This window comes from Xiphophorus hellerii, chromosome 3, assembly GCF_003331165.1.
Source record: "Xiphophorus hellerii strain 12219 chromosome 3, Xiphophorus_hellerii-4.1, whole genome shotgun sequence".
NCBI lineage: Eukaryota > Metazoa > Chordata > Actinopteri > Cyprinodontiformes > Poeciliidae > Xiphophorus > Xiphophorus hellerii.
Window position 1 is genome coordinate 16,685,967 of NC_045674.1, and position 22,839 is coordinate 16,708,805.

General features: G+C 38.6%; 1 protein-coding gene across 1 annotated transcript; it reads right to left on the bottom strand.

Moving 5' to 3' along the window:
* Positions 1–234: 234 nt before the first annotated feature.
* Positions 235–16,431, bottom strand: stx17 (syntaxin 17). Its single transcript, XM_032559229.1, has 7 exons — positions 16,254–16,431; positions 13,039–13,245; positions 12,884–12,949; positions 8,838–9,161; positions 7,107–7,157; positions 4,728–4,814; positions 235–2,324 (listed from the first exon to the last, which is right to left on the bottom strand). The coding sequence occupies exons 2-7, from the start codon at positions 13,159–13,161 to the stop codon at positions 2,079–2,081; spliced, it is 897 nt and encodes a 298-aa protein (XP_032415120.1). The 5' UTR covers positions 13,162–13,245; positions 16,254–16,431; the 3' UTR covers positions 235–2,078.
* Between the last annotated feature and the right edge of the window lie 6,408 nt (positions 16,432–22,839).

Sequence of the window (22,839 nt, forward strand, 5' to 3'; positions counted from 1 at the left end):
ATGACCTTATTGCAGCAGGAGGTACAAACTTACCTAGTTATTGATCATGACGTCTCCTGAAATTATGAGAATTATCCTTGGATATTTATATTTTCTTTTTCTTACAGTTTAAAAAAAAAATCCTGTACATTTTTTACATTAAGCCTAAAACATAAAGCCCAACTAAAAACCCAGTAGTGGCAGCATCATGCTGGGCTGTAACTTCATCCATTATTTCTGTCAATGAGCGACATCTTTGCTAAAAAGAAACGCTTTATTTGACAACAGTAGTATCTCTGTATACAACAACTTCACACTCTCCAGTCTGAAGTGGTCTGGACTTTGGCACCATTTGCTGCATAAATATAAGAATTATTACTTACATTTATCATTAGCTATTCACAAAAACACAGAAGAATAGACAACGTAGAAACCCTGCAGATGAAAAAAAGAAAGAGACGAGGCTTTCATTTGCCTTTAACAGTGATGCATTGGCACAAAATGTTTAAACCTCAGATGATTTTTCTCACAAAAGGCCACATTTTGATTAAAAAACAGGTATAAGCTGTAGTGTGCTTTGCTGCAGTAAATATTGCTGAAGAAACCATTCACACCTGAAGATTTTTGCAGTCTCACCATTTGAGCTGTTCTTGGAACGACTCATAAAAGTTTTAATTTTATTGTCAATTTCCCCATAATTCATAAAGGGTCAAAATTGTACATACCACCACCTACATTTTGTCAAATGCACTTCAACCACAGAGAACTATTAAGGTTTTGGTGTAATTTGAGCAGAAAATTACATCATTCTTCTTGGCTGAACCTGTAGGGTTCATTCAAATAATTTGGTTTCTTGTTGATGATGTGATTTTAAAACGTAGTTCAGATATTATAAACAATATTCAAGTCATCTTTGGGGAAAAGTCTTCTAGTAGGTTAATGTTTTATCCACTTCAACATCAGTGTTTGGTATAATTTTCCTGTTGCAGACAAAAATCTGACCCAAACTGTTTTCCTCAGATGAAAAATAATTTGTTAGGGTGTCTTAAGTGCAACCCTGAAACCAGCAGAGCTCAAGAAAACCAGTAGCTAAAAGAGTGAGGGCAAGGCTTTCAAACCAAACAACATGGAACCAACTGTGATGCATGGTAGTGGTGAAGTCATGCTACTTTTTTTTAGAATGGCTGCAAGCTTTCTGAACATTAATGAACGACGGCGGGTCTGTGCCAGAATAGCAAACACTTTAAATGAGAGATACTGATGAGAAGACTGGTCCGATATCCAGCCAGAACCAAACAGGAAGCTTGAAGATGTGACAAAAACCTTGAGGATGACGTATCCTGCAGTTCGGGGCGTCCAAACTTACTAAAATTAAGCAAATAAAGTAGTTCAGTTTTTGTTTGTTTTGTTTGGTAGAAAAATGATCATAGATCAAAAGCATAGAAAGGATGTTGTGCCTTTGCTGTCTTAAAAGAAAGGCATCTACTTTTTAAATACTTTTGGCTCGAATGAACAAATTTATTCTCGATTATAAGAACAGGATTTGGATCACTTTCTGTCAAGACGCTCGCTATATTTATCCAAGTTTAATAAATTAGATAAAAGCAGCTGATTTGGCTGCAGCAAAGTCGACTTTTCAGTGAAAGGTTGTCTTCTACTACTACTACACTTTAATACTTTATGTTGTACGTAACATCTCCCATTGTAAGAAAATTTTGTTGTCCAAATGGAGTCAGGGGGGCATTTTGGACACTCCTGCTGTGGTTGTTAAAAGATTTCTAAATTTTAGTGGAGGTGTATGTATATATTTGAGCCTGTATGTGTGCATGTATGGGGAAAAGTTTGAATTTGTGCTCCTTTTCATGCTTTTAGGAAGTCATTGCATTTGATTTTTTTGTACTCCAACCCAACCTGGGTAAACGTAAACCATTAAAACGATTAAAGTGTCGGAGTCGTCCTGATGCAGAACCACCCGAGCAGGACTGCAGGTCGTAATTAAGGCAGTTTTTAAACATCTGTTTGACAAAGTGCACACATTGTCTAGCGCCGAGTCTCCTCAGACCCACAGGTCCAGGTCAGTCAGTCCACACAGTAGAGCTTCATTTGTCCTTATTTTCCTCCAGTTCTTCTGCCGGCGGCGCCGTCAGTCGACTCATCTGCTGGTCCACTTGAGCTCGGCGGTGTTTTCGGACCAGGCTGCCACCCGCGAAGCCCAGGGCGCCCCCTCCCACAGCAGCAGCCACCCCAGCAGCTTTGAACCCGGCCAGCAGGCCGAGAGGGCCTCCCAGCACGCCGCCCAGCAGCGCCCCGGCGACCGGCAGCACCGCCAGCTTGTAGCCCGCCGCCTGGAGAGACATGAAGAAGAGATGCGCTCCGGTTTAATTTACCTCGCGCACCTTTAGAGACGCCAGGACTTTGTGGCTTAAAGGCAGGCCGCGACAGGGCGAGCATGCATCTGCCCTTTCATGATCACTCATCAAAACGCACGCAAGGTTGAAGCCGAAGTCACAAAAAGAAAATACAAACTAGCCTGCATGTGTAAATGTAAACGGACGCATCAAAGCCTTTTTATAATCTTCATTTAGGAGAAATCAGAGAGATGTGGGGCGCGTGTTATTACAGCTGTTATCATCAGAGTGGAAGGTGCTTTTTGCTGATGGCAATTAATGATTGATTCTCTGACCTCACACACACACGCGCGCACACACACCCCGACACTCACTTGATTAACACTCGCCATTAAATTAATCTAGTTCAAAAGCCAGCATTGCTTGTCCACATCCCTGTGGCAGTCGAGGGAATTTTAATTTCATCTGAGCTAAGTTAAAAGGACTCTGGCTATAGAAGTTGTGGAGGAAGGAGGAAATGAGCGGGTTGTATATATATATATATATATATATCTGTGTGCGTGTGTGTGTGTGTGTAATACATGTTTGACCCGATTAGAGATTACAAGCTTTCAAACACGTTAAAACATCTGACACCCTTCTCATTTGTTTCATCTGCTCAGCCTCTACACCCACCAACCCGGCTCACAGCAGGTGGGAGTTTGTTTGCCCTCTCCCTCAATGCTAAATTTCTTTTAAACAACCAAATTAAACATAATGTTTTATTTTATTACATTTAGCCATAAGTTACATTTAAAATGTTCCCAGTTGTTATTAAAAACCCACCACAGACACATTTTTGGTTTATTTTCTCAGAAGTTTAGTGTACTGTTGACGGGCATATAAAAAGAACCAAACCGCTACTGAAATAACGCTGTTAAATTGACCTGCTAGATGTTTTAGACTCGAGCGTTTCTTTCTTCCTTTTTTTTATTTTTTAAACGTGGACTATATCCAAGCAGTGGCTCAACAACTCTCATCTACTCATTACCCATACAAAGCCCCAAAAAACACATTGCCAAAACCTAAATTTAATGAACCAACCCTGTTGTTTAGCCGGGGTTATTATTGGCACCCCGGCTAAAAAAAAAACCAAAAACCAAAAAAACACTTGAAACTTTTATTACAGCAGCATAATCTCACACTGAAAAAGTTTAACGAAAACCGGGAAATCATGTTGTTTTTTTCCCCCAGAAGCATTGGTGCTCACATTCGTAGAAACCCTAAGATCCCAATAAAGTAAATACAACTAAACAGTTTTTATTATTATTATTTTTAAGAATTTGTAGCCATCAGTAGTCTTTATTTATTGCTAGTCTGACAGGGAAAAGGCAAATAGAGACGAGCATGTTTTAAAGGCCCAGGTCAGCAATCAAACTAGCGACTTGACTTTGAGTTAACGCTCATGTTCCACAAATATGAGGCGACACAGATTCCTATTCTCCTAGTCACTCTTCAAAATGGGAAAGTTAAGAGAACATTTAAACATGTTGATTTTCATAAATCTGTGAAAATATCTCCTCTCCTAAACTTGTACTTATTCACTTTAACATTAAAACAACTGGAACTGTGACAAACAAAGCTGGACTGGGACTTTCGTCCAACTTAATGTTAGGACGATGAAAATGAAAAAGTGAAAAAGTCTCTAAGGATCTTTTTTTATATGAGATCATGTTACAGTAATAGAAGATTAATTGAATCTCAAGTTCTCTGCACATCTTTAACAGGGAAGCTATGCTATGCCACATTTATTTTGTTAATTTCAGAGAGCATTACACTAATAATTTCTCATATTTGTAACTTTTACATATGTAACAAAAACTGATCATTAAACAAATCCCTCAGATGATGAATAACCTTTTTAAAAAGTTTTGCTTAAGATGAAAGTTTCATATAGGAATGTTTTTCTGTTTTTCTATCTTTGATTTAAAATAAATTCTTCAACAGGGACATAATTTTAAAAAAAGGATTCATTCTGGATAATAAAGAGAAAAAGTTCAATATTTGTAATACATATAAAGGTCAGTGACTTGTCCTCTGATTTATATTGTGTGTTAAAGTAGCTGAACTGGGAAATGACAGCTGTGTGTGTGTGTTAAATCTAACACACACACCCACACACCCATGTGGGTCCTGCCTTGCTCACCTTATCCAACGTCTTCATCACTCCCACCGCCCCCGTCTTTCCCCTCTCCTCTCTCTATTTCCTTAATTGCAGCTTTCCTCCATATTGGAAGGGATCGATGGGGACAAACGTAGTGGAATGGCTGGGAGGCAAAGTGCCATCGATCTCCCAAACACCACACACACTCACACAGGGGGATCATCGGGACATAAACACACAGATACATAAACACCCACCTTCCCCAGGCTCCTGGTCCCCTCCTCCACGTTGGCCGCGGCTGTGTTGACGTTGTCCTCTATGCTGTCAATCTTCTCCTGCTGGGACTGAAGCACGGAGGAGCACATTAACACACACTCATATTCCAAGGTGCACCGACACACACACACACACACACACACACACACACGCCCGCAGGTGCAGCGACCACCTGTTGAGTTCAAAGATTTATTTTCTGACTGACCAAACTCTGCTCTCCTGCACGGTGGAGGCACGTGTGCGCGGCGTCGGTATATTCGTCTGGGATTCGGTCACTGTGTGTGCTATTGTGTGGGTCTCATGAAATATTCAGAGTGGCAGCTGCCTCTCGCCCCATGTGAGGCCTGGACGGACACAGGGGCCAAACAACAAGCAGAACACAGAGCTCTACCCTTCGTTTCCTCTTCCTCCTCAGAAACAACCCGCGCCTCCTTCACCTGCTCTTACTGCTCCTCTTACCCGACAAAAAGCAACTTCCTGTTGCTTTCTGATGATATTTTGCTCATTCCTGCAGAGGTCTGTAATATTCACCAGCCTCCGAGTTACGCTAAGCTGTTTTGTCGTCGCTCTCTCATCTTACAGGCTGGTGTTGTTTTTGTCTTCAAATCTGAAACTTTAGAGCCTGGCAGAAGAACTCTGGCATAAACTTGTTTTATTACAATAACTAGTTTGATTTCTTCTAGAAGAAATGACGAATTCCTAAAAAAAGCTTCATAGAGCACTCTTATGATGTTTTTGATAATATAAAATAAGACAGAACGTGCATACACAACTTAGATTGCACATAACAACAACTAAGTGGCTCAAAAATATGTTTATATTTTTGCAAAATAGTGTAATTTTAAAAAATTCGCTTGAAACACAAGTCAAAAACATTTGTCAACATAAAATTAAAAAAATGCTAATTTTAAGTTGCATGAAAAGAATTGTTGAATTGAAATATTTCCCAAAATAATTTAATATTTATGAAAAGATAAACATTTTGACAAAAAAAAAAAAACAACTTTTCTCCTTCAGTCTGTAGATTTAAGAAAACTGTAAACCTTATAAAATTGGCATAGGTAAGTTTAGGTTGACAAAAACTATTAGAACCAAATAACAGAGAAAGCCTGGGATAATCATTTGTTTAAATAGTCAATATTTAAAACTGACAATTTGTAAAAAAAAAAAAAAAAGTTTTGCAAAGCAGCCAGGTATTTTAGAAATTAAGATTAAGGCTGCACAAAAGATGGGACAAAAAGAAGCGAAACTTGTTTTTTCAAATTAATCTAAAACACATTTTAATATTTTTCAGAATTGAATATTTTCCAACATTTGCTTCATAACCCAGCAGGTTTTTGTTTAATAACTATTGAAAAAAATCTAAAGTTTAAATTTGTAAGAAATTTGAGACGTTTGGAGCTAAATAACGCTGGAACTCTTACACATTTTTAAAATAGTTTTATGTTTTTTTACAAATTAAAATTTGACGTTTATACATAAATCCAAGATAAATCCAAAGATATTTAAGGTTAATATCAGATTAGAAAAAAGAACAAATGATTCCTCTTTTAATAACAAAATCAAGAAACTATTCAACTTCACAAATGATGTAAAAAAAAAAAAAAAAACTCGTAAAATGACAGAGTAGTAACAAAATTAGACGAACTATAGAGGGGCTGATTTTATTTGGTTCTTTAAACGCATTTGTTAGCTAAATAGATCATTCAGCGCTTAGAGATCGGTGGAAAGTTCTAAAGAGAAGGCAGAGAAGTAAAGAAACTCAGCCGCTAACGTGACAAAAACAAAGGAACAACCACACACTCACTCACTCAGTGTTTCCACTGTGGCTCAGCCTGATGGAATATAACTCCCCAAACAACATCTCTCACCTGAGAGACGCCACAACATGTCTATGCTCTTTTGCCTCCCTCTGTATTATTTTTTCTTACACCGCTACGTCTTCGCTCTCTCTCTCTCTCTTTCTCTCTCCTTTGCTAATCTCTCCTTCTCTCAGCCTCCCTGCTCCTCTCACTCTTTCCCCGAGGAAAGAGATAATCTGAACCGTCTGTTCTCCACCTGCTCTGTTGCATCCCTCGTTTCCCTCCTCTCCCCACATGACAACCTGCCGTCCTCCCACCAAAACCCCCCCTCCTCCCTCCCTCCGTCTCGTCAACTCCTCGGCCTCTCCCCAGCGTAGGACCTCTGGGGCCCCGGCCGTTCTCTCCTGAGCTGATCTCTGAGGACGCCGCTCAGACGCGCTTCCTGGAAACAGTGCGGCTGAGCGGCCTCCGTCACTCCTGAGTTTGCCGCATGTAGACGGAGAAATGCAGTCGATGAGGAAACGTGAACGTAGGAACCTGCAGAGTGTTTTTACTCACATGGACAAGCAGGGAGAACTCCGTCACCAAGCCGCTCAGTTCCTTTAGGTCCTGAGGGAGAGAAAGGTTAAGGTTTTCTTTTATTTCAGTTAATTACTTATCAGACAAATCTACTGCAATATCTAACGAAAATAAACTAAACACCCATCTCACTGCAACCTCCTCCATTTTTCCTATTTTCAAGAATCAGTTTCCCTTTTTCCTCATTTCTCCTTTTTAGAGTTATACCTCATTACACCGTGCTGTTAAAAAGAAATCACCCATATTTGCTTTTAAGTCTTTCAGACCATCAAACTCATTTTAATATCAGATAAAAATACAACATGCAGTCTCAGAATGATGCACTGCAGAAACACAAAACCTCAAAAGTATTTTGGGTTTCTAGTGCAAATTTTATGTTTGTACTCTTGAAATAAGACAAAACTAACTTACGGGTAAACCTTTTAGCAAGATGTAGGAAAAGTAAAAGCATTAGTTCCACTGGCAGATTATTTCACTTATTACAAGACATTTTCCCATGTTAGAAGTGAAATAATCTGCCAGTGGAGCAAGAACTTTTCTTAAAATCAATATCAGGAAATACTGATTTAAAACAAGCTCCTACACATTACTTAAATGTCACTTGTAAGTTAGTTAAAAAGTGATAACCCCTTGTCAAACAATGACTTAAAGGTGGTTAAACACATGTAAGGAAATGTGTTTGACCTACAATTAGGCCTGGGCATCGTTTTCGCCCAGGCCTAATTACTAGCAGACCTGTTGAATGAAGAAATCACACAAACAGAGTGATTTCCTCAGACCTGCTTCATGTTCTTCGTGGTTTTTGTCACATCTTCAACACACATCACGTTCCACATTAAAGAAACTTTGGTACAGACCGGAAATAAAGTAATTGACTTTGATTAGTCTGGAAATTGTAACAGAGCCACGTTTACTAAAAAAAAACATCCTGATGATCATCAGCAACTTTGGGAAAACATTCGGTGAGCATTTCAGATAAAGAACATCACTACCAGCGAAACATGGTGGTGGCAGTGTGATGATCTGGGCCTCTATGCCAGTTTGATCCTTGAATTTTGCTCTCCAGAAGAAAACCCTGTGCGCAAATCCAGCCATTATTTCTCGACCTCAAGCGTCCTTGACCTCTACAGCAGGTTGATCTAAAGGAAGTTCATCTCTGAACGGCTCAAAGTGATACTCAAGGTGATCTAAAACAGACTTGAAACCTCTACAATGTGGCTGAATTAAAACAATTCAGAAAAAAGGGGGCCAAAATTCCTCCACCGTGATGTAAAACACTCATTTTCAGTTATTGCAAACGCTTGACTGCAGATGTTACCACAAAGTGTGGCACAACCTGTTCTTAGGGTATGGAGGTAATTGTTCTGGGTTCTTTTGTGACCTCCTGGGTTGATGAGCAATAGTTTAGTTTTGTTAGCCTGGACACCCCTGGAAAGGCTCATCTTGATACCATGCTTTCTCCATAAATGCATAATGGCCCTCAATTCCTTAGGAATGGCTTCATATCCCTTTTCCGACTGACAAGTCTAAAGTCATTTGTTCCTCAAAGACAAGCCACAAAAAAAAAAAAAAAACAACAAAGGAAAAAAAAACTGAAGACGTCTGCTAGCGGGTAAATACTTTCTCACACAAAAGTTTATAAACACTTGTTTGTCCTGTGCTGAATAAAGATATTTTTTCTCATGAAATTGATCTTTTTAACGAACGCACCTCTTCCAGATTATCCCAGGACTCGGACGCATTCTGATCGGCCGGGATTTCTGGAAGCCGAAGTTGAATCTGCAGGTCCGACAGCGGCTCCTCGTCTTCCTCCTCCAGATCGTGGCAGCTGCTGGACCGACTGACGGAGGGCCGAGTGTCCGGCGCCGCCGCGGGGACCGGTGGGGGCGGGTTGGAGTGCAGAAGCAGGAAGTCCTGTGCTGCGGCTGACGCTCTGTCCCTGACCGGCTTTACGAGCTCCTCCAGAGCTTCGGCGTCTTCAGATCGGACCCGGCTGCACAGCTGCTCCATCTCTCTCATGTTGGCTCTCAGTTGCTGCAGAACCGTACATGACTCACAGGTTACTCAGAGTGAAATCCCGCTGTGGTGCTTAGGAAACTAAAATAAAGTTAAAATGAATTAAGTACTTGAAATGTACTAAAAATAAGAAGCAAGACAAGCACAACTTTTGGCTGTTAAGGTTCAGAAGCATAAAATGAACCTAAATTATGTTTTTATTCAAAAAATATTTTGATTACTGATTCCAGTTTTCCAACGGAGCCTATTTGTTCAAAACATTGCATCCTGCGTGATTCCACTTGTTTTTAAATATGAAACGCCGAGGTGCTGAATTTGTTCAAAGTTAATTTCACCCGTACCCTTCAAAATAAGACTCATTTTAGGGCAACTGAAGGAGGAGCCAAGCTTGACCTGAACTTTCAAAACAAAATTATAAGGCAGAATTTCTGCAGTTCAAGAATGATACAAATTTGTTGATGTAGATGGAGACTTTTTATCTGAAATCAGGGTAAAATTATTACCAACATGATTTCCTTAAACTCTTAATACACAAAGTATTCATCTCTTTATGACGAAGCTTTTACAATAAGCAGAACCACGTCTATCTAAAGGCTTTTACCGAAAAGCAAACGAGTTTTTATCTAATTTATTAAACTTGGCTAACTATGTGGCACTGTTGCCTAGCAACAAGAAGATCCTGGGTTCGAGTCCCGGCCTGGGGTCTGTCTACTCTACATGGAGCTTATGTTCTCCCTGTGCATGTGTAGGTTCTCTCAGGGTACTCCAGCTTCCTCCCACAGTCCAAAACACGACTATCAAGCTAACTTTTTTAAATAGAACTAAACCAGTCATATCCTGTCCTTTAAAAATAAGCCTTAAAGTAGCTTTATTATGTATTTTTCAGACATATAGTGTTATTTTATAGCATAATCAAGAAACTATGTTACTTTCAGTTGTCATAAAAATATTGTATATATCAGACATGGCTTGACTTCACAATTTAACAATTTGAAATTGGGCCTCTGTTTCTTTAAGAAGCTCCTGCGCTACGTATTCACTACGTTATCACAACAACGCTTCTCCATGATGCCGTTTACAACTGTTCTTAGGTCAGCAGACGTGCAGTTCCATCAGGTGTTTTCTAATTGCTGCTGCTGCCGCTAGCCTGGAGGAGCTGAGTGGCAGAAGCTCGGCTGGAGACTCCAAGGAGGAGCTTTGATTGAGCGAGCGTTTAGACACGCTGAAGATTTGTCAAACATGCATGAAAGAATCAAAGCAACACTTCAGGCATGTTTTTGATGAGGGAATAACATTATAACGAGATACAAAGCTAAAAAACACATAAATTTTACGTGATACCTCCCCTTTCATCAAAATAAAAGCCTTGATATTTTGAATAGTAGATTATTGCAAAACGAGATCTCACATTACTAGTGGATGAAAAATTTAAACTGCTGTCCTTTCAAATCAAAGCTCATTGGGGATCTTCAAAATAAAAGCCTTTTCATAATTCATTCATTACAAAGATGAACTCCACATTCCTTGTGAGGTTTTGCTCATCATTTACAATGTTTGTTCAATGTTCGGTCCATGTGTGGGTGTGTGTGTTTATACGTGTCTGTGTGGGGGTGTTTGCTTGTGAGTGAGGAGCTTAGTAAGTTTTAGATATGAGGCAGGGGAACACGGGAAATGCCCCGAGGGTGACAGGAGGATTACATCGCAGCCATCAGCCCTCCAGGCCGAGGAACAACCAGGCCTTGTCGGGTCAACGTCCTGCCGATAACACATTCCTTTAATTACAGAACATGAATAAACATACACCCACACCCATGTCTCCATGTGCACGAAGCCGAAAAGACAAACTGATTAACATGGAGGCAGACGGGTCGGGCACCTGTCAGCCTGCAAATGAACCGGGTTGGTAATGTGAGCACGGATCCTGACCTAACACATGAAAGATGAGACATTTCATGGATTCTGATTTAAGGACCACCCATCAGTCCACCTACCCACCAACATCCCCAAAAAAAACAAAATAAAAAAACAACACATCCCAAAAAACACACAAACATCTAAAGCAGCAGCACCTAAAACCGACTCTGGCTTAATGACTTGAAGACACAGGAAAGCACTCCGTGAGCGCTCCCAGAGGGGTGAGAGGATAGGTGTGTGTCTGTTTGGAGTTATTTCACCTTCAGAGACACAGAGGCTTCCAGGCAACAGCATCCCCCCTCAGGGGTCTTCACACCAGCCAGGTGAACAAGAACGCCAAGAACTACTTACCACATGCAGGAATTAAGGTTCTGGTGGAAATTCACTCTACCGCTTATTTGGCTTTTTTGTTTTTTTACATGTGTGGAGAATAAATGCAAATATATTCTTGACATATTGTAAAATATATTTACACTAAACACAGATCCATCCATACATCCATCATAAATAAAAAACAATTCATTAATACATTTTTGTTATTATACTTAAGGGGGCAGTATTATGAGTTTTCCAGGTACATAATGCCATTTTATAACACAATCAAGTAGCTATGTTATAAAAATATAAAAATGCTGTAAATATCAAACATGGCTTAAAAGAAATTTGCCTTCCTAATTTGATGCCTTGAAATTGGGCCTCTATCTCTTTAAAAACTCCTGCTCTTTCTGAAACGCCGCCTTCAGGAAGTCAAAACAACACGGCTCCTCTACTAACCTTTTAACAATGTTTTTACCAGCGTTACACTGAGAAGTAGCTCATTTAATGAGCTCAGCAGATGTGCAGTTCCACCAGGTGTTTGCTAACTGCTGCTGGCTAGTCTGAAGGAGCTGAGTGGGGAAGTCGTGGAGGAGGGCTGCTCTGTGAGGTGGAAGTTCAGTAGCTTGAAAACTCCTCTAAGGAGGCGCCAGCTCTAACCAGGTATTTTGCCCAGCTGAGTGGTTGTCACGGGAGATTAAAGGATTTCTCAAACATGCATGAAAGAATCAGGACAACACTCCAGGTTTGTTTTTTAAGAAGGGATGACAGTATAACATGATGTAAAGCTTAAAAAAGTTGATCTTACATGATACTACCCCTTTAAAATGAGCTAAAAAGCCTAAAGAACATTCAAAATGTGATTCTGAATCAGAAAACAAACTTTCCTTTGACTTGACTTCAGAAGGGAAATTTAATCCTGTTTTATTGGAGAACTGACTAGAGATCGAAGTTGGGTTTTGAGTTTCAGTCTCTAGATGTTAAAGCTAATAGAGCCAGATGCTTGAAGACCTGCAGCTGTAATTGCAGTGACTTTTCTACAAAGTACACCTTTGTCATTTTTTTGTCCATCATGTAAGGTGCTGTAGTTTGTGGTTGCACTATGAGAGTTAAAGGCACTGTGACTGACTGTTCACGTTGAACTCTATTTTGCAGCAATAGTTTACAGATATCAAACTGGCTCTACAGCAGAAAACTAACAATTATTTCCTTCATTTGGATGTTGTCTGTACTTACATGGATAAACCCACCAATAGCTGCCCTAAATCTGCTCTTTGATCTTTAAATCGGAAAACGTGATTGTGACAAATGTAGAAAATGTCAAGATCTAAGTGTAGGAGGCCACAGGCTTCAAGTGGTTTATTAAACAAATACACTCTGATGCAGAGACATATGGGGTTAAGGCACTCTAATTGGCAGTCAGTTAAATTATCTTCTAAATAAAACCTGCTATTCATTAAATACACATACTTTAGATGCCTTTCCTGTTCATTTAAAAAGTTCTAACATACCTGAACAGTTCTGCTGGCATTTATTTGCTCCTGATGGAGGCGCTCCCACTGCTGGCTCTGTTGATACTGCGAACACAAAAGATAAAACATGCACTTCTTCCCACTGAGGCAGCATCCTGGTGCGATCATGTGTCCAGGCAGACGCGAGTCCTCACCTTCAGTATGTTACTGTGGTGTTTCTGCAGCCTCTCCAGGTCCGTGGGGAGAGCTACTTTAATGAACTTGTTGATGGGTCCCTCCAGGCGCCTCAGTGTCAGCTTGTTGCCTTCCTCTGCCATGTGTCCCGCTGAGTGTCCACAGCCGACACCTCTGTGTAACTTCCACGCCGCACCTGCTCGGCCGAACCTCACTGTGCCCGCACACTGCAAACACCAGCAGAGCTCGATTTTTATTAAACACACAGTTCAAGTGAATTAACTTTGCGACATTAGTTTATGACACTGAATCCTTAACAACTAATTTAAAGTATAAAACAGAAACATTCATCTATGGCAGATAGCTGTGTGTATAGAGAACAGAGTTTACATCTGGAAGAAAGAAAAGAAGGAAGGACAGCAGATGTTATGTTTTATTTTTTTTTCTTCATGTGAGATTGAAGAAAGAAACCGAACCTTTAAAATGCAGTGAATTTCAAAGTTTGCTATTTTTAGTCAGTTATAAAAATACATTGAAAATTTGTCCTTCTCAGTTCAGACGTGCTAAAAAGACATTTAAAGTCAGGCTTTATAGCCCATTTGATCAATCCCAACCACCTTGCAGCCACCTTTAGGCATCAATAGACGGCTTTATGTGCTGCAAGGACTCAGTAAGCTCTGCACTAGTGGCAGCATGTGTCTTGAAATGACTGAGAAACAGTCATTGAATACCCTGAAGATTTCTTAATGGCTACTCACATGCAAAGTCATTAAAGTGCAATAAAGTTTGCTCTGTTTTCTGTAGGTAACCAAGAACACAACCAGTCAATGATTTTAAGGACATTCAATCCTCTTTTATGACAATTTGCCTCTATATTTGATTAATAGAGTGATTTCTGCTGGACTTGTCAAAGATTTACCTGTTTACATTATGACTTTAATAAAATTAAGTTAACCGATCACTTTAAATCAGGGGTCTCAAACTCCAGTCCTCGAGGGCCGCAGTCCTGCAACTTTTAGATGTGCCTCTGCTGCACCACACCTGAACAGAATAATTAGATCATTAAGGCTCTGGAAAACTGATCTACACAAAGAGGAGGTAATTAAGTCATTTCATTCTAGTGTTTTGTACCTGTGGCACATCTAAAAACTGCAGGACTGCGGCCCTTGAGGCCTGGAGTTTGAGACCCCTGCTTTAAATGCTTCCATAAAAACCAGAAAATAACACAAAACTCAGACATGAAGGTGTCATGGTGTCACTCTCGACTGTTGCGCTGCTATTTTGTCTTCAAGAAGCCTGTCAGAGATTTCTTAGCTTAATGTTTGCTTTAAACCAATGTGAATCAGATTTATTGGGAGTCATCTAACAGTGTTTTCTTATACGGATGTCTTATTCCTCAGCATGTCAGAAAGAGGATGCTCTTCTCGATTGTGGTTGTTACAAATATGAACTGGTTTCTGGTGGTTTTATGCTACATTTTGTGAGGATGCTTCTGTCATTTTACGCTAAAGTTTTATTTATGTTCTTACGGCATCGGCAGAAAAAAGGTTATTATCATGGATTGTAAACCTCAAATAAAAACATAACTGTATTCTGGTATTTACACAAAAATTAAAACCAAACAAATGTAGCATAATCTATTTTCTAGCAATTTACAGCTTTCTAATGAGCAGAATATTAAAGTGTTTTGTTGTTTTGGGCTTTGTAAAGTAACATCAGTATAACAGATTGATACTAGCTGGTTGTTCAATCATGGTGTCTTCTGTTTTTCTTCCACTCAACTTTCCATCATTCTGCTTGGATACAGCAGACTAGGCATTAGTTTTTCTGGCTGTTTACTGGACCGCTGCCCGGTCAGCAGTCTTCCCCATGATTGCGTAGGCCATAACATAGCATTTTTGCAGTAACTACACATTTTGATTGGTCCTATGTAATATTCTAATGTTCCAGGGACTGAACTTTGTGTTTTTGTTAGCCATAGTCACTAAAATGAACAGCAATAAATCCTTGAAATAAATTACAGTGTTTTCTAATAATTCTGAACATAATTTGAGTTTCACTAAAAATTATATTTTTAATCATGCTCTAATTTATTCACATACACAAATTTTTTTCAGCATCATGAATTTCAAACACACTTTAAGGTCACTGATGATTAGGCCAAGTGCAAGAGTTGTGATGTATGTCAACATTGTATATGCTTGGTACATTAATATATCAGAGATTACTACTATGACTATGCATATTAGTATCCCTACAAATAAAACAATATTGTATAAATACTCTAGTATGTAATACGCTACTAGTTCTATATGTGGTTGTATAGTGGGTTGTTTGGCCCACTACCAATAAAACCCAGTGATATCAAACATAGTTTTTAAAACAGTTTAAATAACCACAATGGTAAAAAAAATATCACTACTGCGAAAGTGTTGGCATATTTGGACCTTTTAAAGAATGCTTTTCGCTCTTTCCTATTTCACAGAAACATCAATCACTGAGAAAGTTTAAGTTAAAGGGAAGAGGAAAAGCTATTAAGTGAGAATTGCAACCTTAACTCTTATTGGTCTGAAAGTTGATTGGAATAATAAAATAATAATAATTCATAAATCTATTCCAAGGTCTTTTCTAGCAGAGGTGGCAAACATGTCGTATACATACAGAAAAACTATTGGATTCTTTTGTTCATACCTTTGTTTTGTCTTCAATTATTAAAAACTAAAGTATGTTCAGGTTTATTTTAAAGCAGCAGAGCATAATTTAAAAGACAATATTCCTTTCGAAAGAACGTCGTAGGAATAATTACTTGGCCTCAGGTATTTTTCAGATTAAGCTGAATTTAGCAGCAGTGAGAAAGGAAACCTATTCTGATAGATTTTTTTTTTTAGAGACCTAATTATGCAAACAGCAACGAAAATCTGTAGCAAATCATTTTAAGAGGCGAAACATTACCTGTTATTATTTTTTCAGTTTTTATTTCCTGAAGCTGAATCAGGTCACATTTCATTAGCCTGACTGTCGCAAAAAGGCTTAAACAGAAAGTGAAATTAAATTATATTCGCTGACAGCTCAGAGTGTAAGCTTAAATTAAAGGGCCATTTCAGTTTGAGGCAAGCTCCCTGAAATATTTAACTAGCTTCTTTAAGAGAGACAAACAGGCGTTAATTAACCCACATTATCCTGGAGACAGACAGATTGTAAACATCAAAGTTAAAGGACAAAATGCGCCACTTACCTGTCGGAATACAGATCATTAATGTGATTTATACAACCGAAGCTCGATGTGAGCCTTCATACTGATCAGAAAATTAACTGTCACATACAATTGGATTGATCAAAAAACTATTTCGCCCCAAATCAGCAAGTTGTATGTAAACAATTCTCTTCCTGGTGCGGCACTAAAAAGTTACCGACCTCAAACGGCGCCCACAGCCAGTTAGTTCCCAATCTATTTTCTGGCATTTTTGCTCCTAAAGCTTAGATTTTAATTATTTATTTATTTGTTTATTTAGTTACTTGCATATATAATTGTGTTACCGTCATATTAAATCACACATAGAGAGCTGCAAAAATAGTAATATTTTTGAATTTCTTCTCATTTTGTCACATGACAAACACAAAGCTCCATGTATTATACCGTGACTTTATGTGATATTACAACGCAAAGATCTACATAAACTGGAGAAAAATGACACGTGAATGTATTCAGCTCCTTTCACTTGTATATCTTGAAATAAAATCAAGAGCAGCCAAATGCCATCAGTAGTTCTCGTTGTGTGCTCTGATGTTAGTATAAAATGTAGCTGTTCTTTGAAGCAAGCAAGCAACACCATAAAGACCAAAGAACATAACCAACAAGTCAGGGGTAAAGTTATGAGGAAATTACATTGATGCTCTGTACAGCAAAATGAGGCTCTACAAAGAATTGGCTCAGGCAAATGAACCCTATGCACTTCAAATTTTCATTTGCCACCATCCATTATTTTTCTTCCACTTTAAATTTATGCACATCAAAATCCTATTAAAATACACTTAAATTTGTGCTTGCTGACAACCACGTTTTCACCTCTTTTTTCACAATTTGTTTTGTATCAAAAGAAGAAGGTAAATCCAAATCCCCATGAGTTTCTAGACAAACAGTACCAAATCCGCAACAACAAATACCTCCTGCCCCCTCTAATTTAGCACAAACAAGAGGTTAACCATTTCTGTTGATTTGCTATTTAAACTTTCACTGTCAGTTTTGATCCGCCCTCTCAGTCTGCAAGTCTGGGAGTCCCCCAGAACAAATGGCACTCAAATGGACAAATCGCACTCACAGACTGACAGACAAACGCACACAACAACTGCAGCAGATGGGTACAACACCAGGGGAAATCCCCTGCAGCTGGGGACGGCGTGCTTCACTGCGGCCCCTCGCATGGAGCATCCGCTGAGGGAAGAGTGTGTGTGTGTGGGGGTTGGCCTAAATGTCAAAGGTAAAAGGTGCTGTGGAATGGAAACATGCAATAGACCCACTCACACAGACTGATCTCAGAGTAGAGGAGGGGGAACCCCAGCCCTTCTCTCTGACTGTCTTCAAAACACAACACAAACAAAAATCTCACACTTAAGGTCACTTTCCACAAGATCTATGCTGTTTATACACATAGTAGGTTGAGACAGCATGACAAAAACGGAAATGTCATGTAAATATGACTGAATTATATTGGGTTTGGACTTTTGTGTGAGTTCGTTTGTGCTCATAAATATGAACGAAACTGAATTTATATCATCCTGTCATGTGTCCAACATTTTACATGTATGACCACACAGAACAAGAGTGGAAATTCTGTGGTTGCAACGTCTCAAGATCTCAAGCCAGACGCCACCCACCTACAGCAAGAAATGTTAGACAGCCGCAAAGAGCTACCCCTTCCTCCTGTACATGAATTATTGTTTCTGTTTTTTAATTTCTTATTCAACAAGACATATATACAAAAATTTAAGATGGTTTAGTTAATACTTTTTGCTCTATATTATCTGGAAAAATCTCTAACAAATCCTTAATTGTTATGTTATGTTCTACGGTCACTTTAAAAGATGTATTGGTCCAACTCATATCCAATAATATACTAATGCAGTCATGGTAATAAAAAAATAGATTTCCTTTAAATTCAGTTCATGACGTTTTAATTATTATTTTTTAGCAATTTTGCTTTTGTTGTTTTATTCTTTATGTATGCTTTACTCATGTCTTCATTTTCAGTTTTGACAAATTAAGATTATATAATAGTTGTTTGAAAAAAAAAAGGTTTTACAAATGCTTATCAGGTAGTTTAATGGTCATTATGTCATATGTTGGAATAAATCAACATTGTGCATTACTCCGGGACATTTACTTTGTTAAAGCCTGCAATCAGGACTTCTTTTAGCTTTTAAAGTCTTTTCCTGGATTTCCTCACTTTTAACGGTATATGTCTCGTCATCAACAGCTGATCTGTTTCTGCTTATGAAAAACGTCCCCACAGCATGATGCTGCCACCTTTATTGTGGCAACATGAGAACACACCACTGCTTTATTGTGGCAGCGTGGTGTGTTCAGGGTGGTCGTATATTATAATATTAAAAAACACATAGCTTTTAGTAAGCGTTGACCAGAGCCTCTTTACTTCACATGTGTTTCATTCATGACTTTAGCCAAACTTTAAAGGAGACTGCTGGGCTTCCTTCTTTCTGCTTTTCTGTTAAAACAGATTTTCCGTCTGGACTGCAGCTTCCCAGATGTTGCACCGAGCTGTGCCTTCTGAGCTGGTCAAAGCTTATAATATCATTTATTACCCCAACTCTACTTTAAACCTTTCCGAGACACAGGATGTGACACAGGATACTCTGAAGAGTATCAGAGTTGATGGGGTTGAATATAAATGAAAGCAAATACTTTTCAGATTTCTTGGAAAATAAATGTTGAGAAACTTCTTTCTTCCCTTCACAGCTACACACTCCTTCCTGTTGCTTTATCACAGTAAACTCCAATAAATTAAAGATTGTAGTGTGACTAAAAAAAGTAAAAAAAAAAAAAGGTTACATCCATATGTGTGTGTATACGTGTGTGTGTGCGTGCATTAGGCCCACAAGGACTCAGGTGTGGTTTGTTGCAGTCTACTCTGGGAGGTTCATCAGCAGGAGAGGAAGTCAGCAGGGAGCTCTGCTCACTTAGTTCCTCTTGAATCTCTGTTTTTATAGAAAGGCGTGATTAACACACGCTGACGCCTCACAGGCGCTTTTTCACAGCAGACGCATTGACATGTCGTAGTAGAGGAAACACAGGTGTTACTAATAAAATTAGAGAAGCATGCTTAATACGCAGGTGCTCTTGTGTCTAAATGAGCGAGCAGCACCAGGGATCTGAATCAGCAGCATCCATTATGTTTTTCTCTTAGAGCAATGCAGAGGCTTTAATGGTATTTTTTTTTTTTTTTTGCAACATCCAGAAAGAATGTAGCTCTTTTTCAACTAGTTAGTCAAAAAAAAAAGAAAAAGGAAAAAGAAAAAAAATACTCAGCTGCATGAAAGATCGCATTAGTCTCTGCGTAATCAATTTGTATGCTGTAGAAATATTTTTAGGATGATTTTAGTAACTTTTTAAACCATAAAAGTCTCTAGTAAATTTCTAGACAATAAAAAGTTACTAAAAGTCATACTTATTTACAGATTTATAGTTTTTATCTCTCAGGTTGTCTGAAAAATGTCTTGTTTAAGAATAGTAGTCCTGTGACACAACTTTCTTTGGTTTTAACCGAGTTTTAATCACTAACTTGACCTTATTTAACGTTGATTACTTTACATCAGTTTTATTTCCAATCAATTAATTTTCTTCTTTAATTTGTTTTATTGTTGTGAATAATGCACTTTTATTCAGGTGTATTTTATGTTCATATTATTTGTCATTTTAGCTTAAACACACATTTCTTTCCTAGGATTCTTTCTGTCTTAAGAGTTACGGTTGTCATTGTTTTTTTTATTGTCCTCTTTTAAATCTGTTGAAGATTGTGCATGAAAAAGTTTCATATATAAGGGTTAACTATGTTAGATTTTTAAAAGTTGGAACAGTGGTAGAGGTTTTTAGGAAAGAAAATCAATATGCATTAAGTAAAGATTTTTGAGATTCAGTTTTATTTCCAGGTGATAGTCTTTAAGTGCACAGTATCTGAAATATGCATTTATTTATTTGCATATTCCCTCTATGAACCAAACCTTTACAACTTCTTTTTCCCAGATATGGTTCTTTTTATTTTGCTGATGTAGTTTTATTTATTTATTTATTTATTTACAATGGTTAGTGTTATGTAAGTTCTGGATACATTTACACTCTTGGTAAAGTTTTTTTTTTTATTTATTGGGAGGCTGGGAGGAATTCCATACTGAGAAATTATTATTTTCAATAATTATCCTGCAGCAATAAAAAAATATATATTGAGTGCCAAAACCGTAACTGGCACTGCAGGTACTTATCTTTTCTGGGACGTAATGTTGCTTTCTGAAGCAATTTGTTCTACACCTTTTGTCCGAAAAGTTTTATATTAATGATAAGATTACAAATTATAGACTTACAGCTTCAATAACCCTCCTCTGAATGTGAGTGTGCATGCATAATTATTATGTATATCTGAGAGGCCCTCTAATTAAGACTCTGGGTATCTGCTACCTGTCAGCGCAGATCGATTGGCTGGAAGACTGGCAGCTCTCTTTCTGTGTGTGTGTGTGCGTATGTATGCGGGTGTGCACTATGCAAATTTCAGCGCAGTAAACTTTAGTAATATTTTTCCAAAACGTGGCGGAAACACTTTTACAAGACATCATAAAAATGATCTTGGTGTTATTGCTGTTTTTCTGCATATTGATGAGACTCAGTGGGATTGTTAAAACGTTGCACATATTATTTTATAAAACACAGCCACAGAGAATAAAAATGGGCATAAATATTATACTTCGTATTATTAAAAGCCACCTAATATTTCCACCTTCTCTATAAAAGGCCTTAAACTACAAGTGTATAGGTAATGATTTCAGATCACTCATTTTGTATTTTGCACAAACACAGTGCAAAATATACCCCTTGTACCCCTTCTAACTGAGACACACTCTTACTGAAGGATCTGTTCACTATTTCTCTATCAGTTGGTATCCATCACTGCACCATTTGAGAGAGAAAGAAAGAGAGGAAGAGGCAGCGCGGCTGCGTCTGTGTAGGTGCTCTCGGTGCTGCCAGTGAGTGATGGCAGTGACAGTGTAGACGGCGTGTGCTGTGAAATGTCACAGTGCCGATCGATGTTGTTTAACGAGGCTAGAGGCTGATCTGGATCTCATGCTAACATAAAGCTCTCCTCTCCTCACTCTTCCTTCCCCTCTTCCCTCCCTTAATCCCCCCTCTACTCTCTGTGAGCGACCGAGGGTCCCTGGGGGGCGAGAGGTGAGGCCTGTTACCTGTCAAGAGGGTTTGGCTGTGACAAGAGAGACACACACACACACACACACGCGCGCCCACACCCATATATGCAGTGCCTTGCAAATAGTATTCATACCCCTGGAAGATTTTCACATTTTTAAAAACAAAAACTTCAAAGTATTTTATAGGGATTTTATGTGGTAGATCAAAACCAAGTAGTCCAAAGTTTCTAAAAGTTGTGAGGTCAAGTCTGATGGTTTGCTGTGAAAAAGGCTGAAAAAAAAAGACAAAGTTTTGAGCAACATCAGGACTCTAGAACTACTGTCTCGATGTACTGATTAGGGATGCACCGACTCAAGTTTTCTGGCTGATCTTCGAAAAGCCTGACCTACCGATTCTGATTTTGGCCAATACTGATTTTTTTAAGGGTTACAAAATATAGGAAGAAAGTCAATGAGTTGGCAACAATGGGGTAACTACAGTATTAACTGTAAACATGCAGACATGACCTGGCGGGTCTGCTAGTCTCTCTCAAGGCAGAACAAAAGAGGACAGTGGTTAATTTTTAGACCTTTGCTGAGGTAGATAAGATCAGCTTCAGATTTAAGTATCAGCCGATCACTAATTTCCAATAATTAAGGAAATTGGGGCTGATTTATTGGCTGGCTGATTTATCAGTGCACTCACTGATATTTGATATTGTGATATGTGATATTTGTAATCTGTGTCTTGAAATGTACTTCATAAATAATAGTTTCATTTTCTTTTTTTTTTTGCAAACATCCCTAAACTTCAATCTAACGAGACATTCAACATTAAAGCAAGGAGGGCATTACAAGACTTTGGAGGAGCTGAACAGATTTAGAATTAAGGTTGGTAAATTTATTGACAGGACAACCATTCAGACTAAAAATGGAAAAATGGTGAAATTAAATAAAAATTAAATAAAAATTAATTAAATTAAAATTGAAAGCCAATAAAGTCTGCAGGGGAGGAAGTTACTGTGGTCAAATAGGACCAAAAACATTTGGCCAAAACGCCACAAGATGGATGAATAAACTATCCCAAGGGTGAAACATGGAGGTAGCAGCATAATGCTGCGGAGTTCTTCTCCCTCAACAGAGGAAGGGAAGCCAGTCAGAACTGAATACAGGATGATCCTCCAAGAAAGGACTTTTACAAATTATTGTCTCAGGCGGCTGGTTACAACCACGTGCCACAATTTTGTGATAGTCAGACTGTATCTCTGTTCCCAAATTAGTTTGTATTTTGCACTGCATCACTGGGCATTAAATCTTTTTACACATTGGGTCTAGTTAAATAAAGGTCTCTGGGTTGCGCAGACATTAAAAACACAACAAAGTGTTACTAAGTGACAAAGTGAGAAACAGTT

What these genes read in the sequence shown, in the direction of transcription:
- stx17 (XM_032559229.1), bottom strand. Translation starts at nt 13,161, where the DNA reads ATGGCAGAGGAAGGCAACAAGCTGACACTGAGGCGCCTGGAGGGACCC. An exon ending in ATGCCAGCAGAACTGTTCAG is followed by an intron (nt 9,162 to 12,883) that starts GTATGTTAGAAC and finishes ACGGTTCTGCAG; the next exon opens with CAACTGAGAGCCAACATGAG. An exon ending in AGTTCTCCCTGCTTGTCCAT is followed by an intron (nt 4,815 to 7,106) that starts GTGAGTAAAAAC and finishes TCCGTGCTTCAG; the next exon opens with TCCCAGCAGGAGAAGATTGA.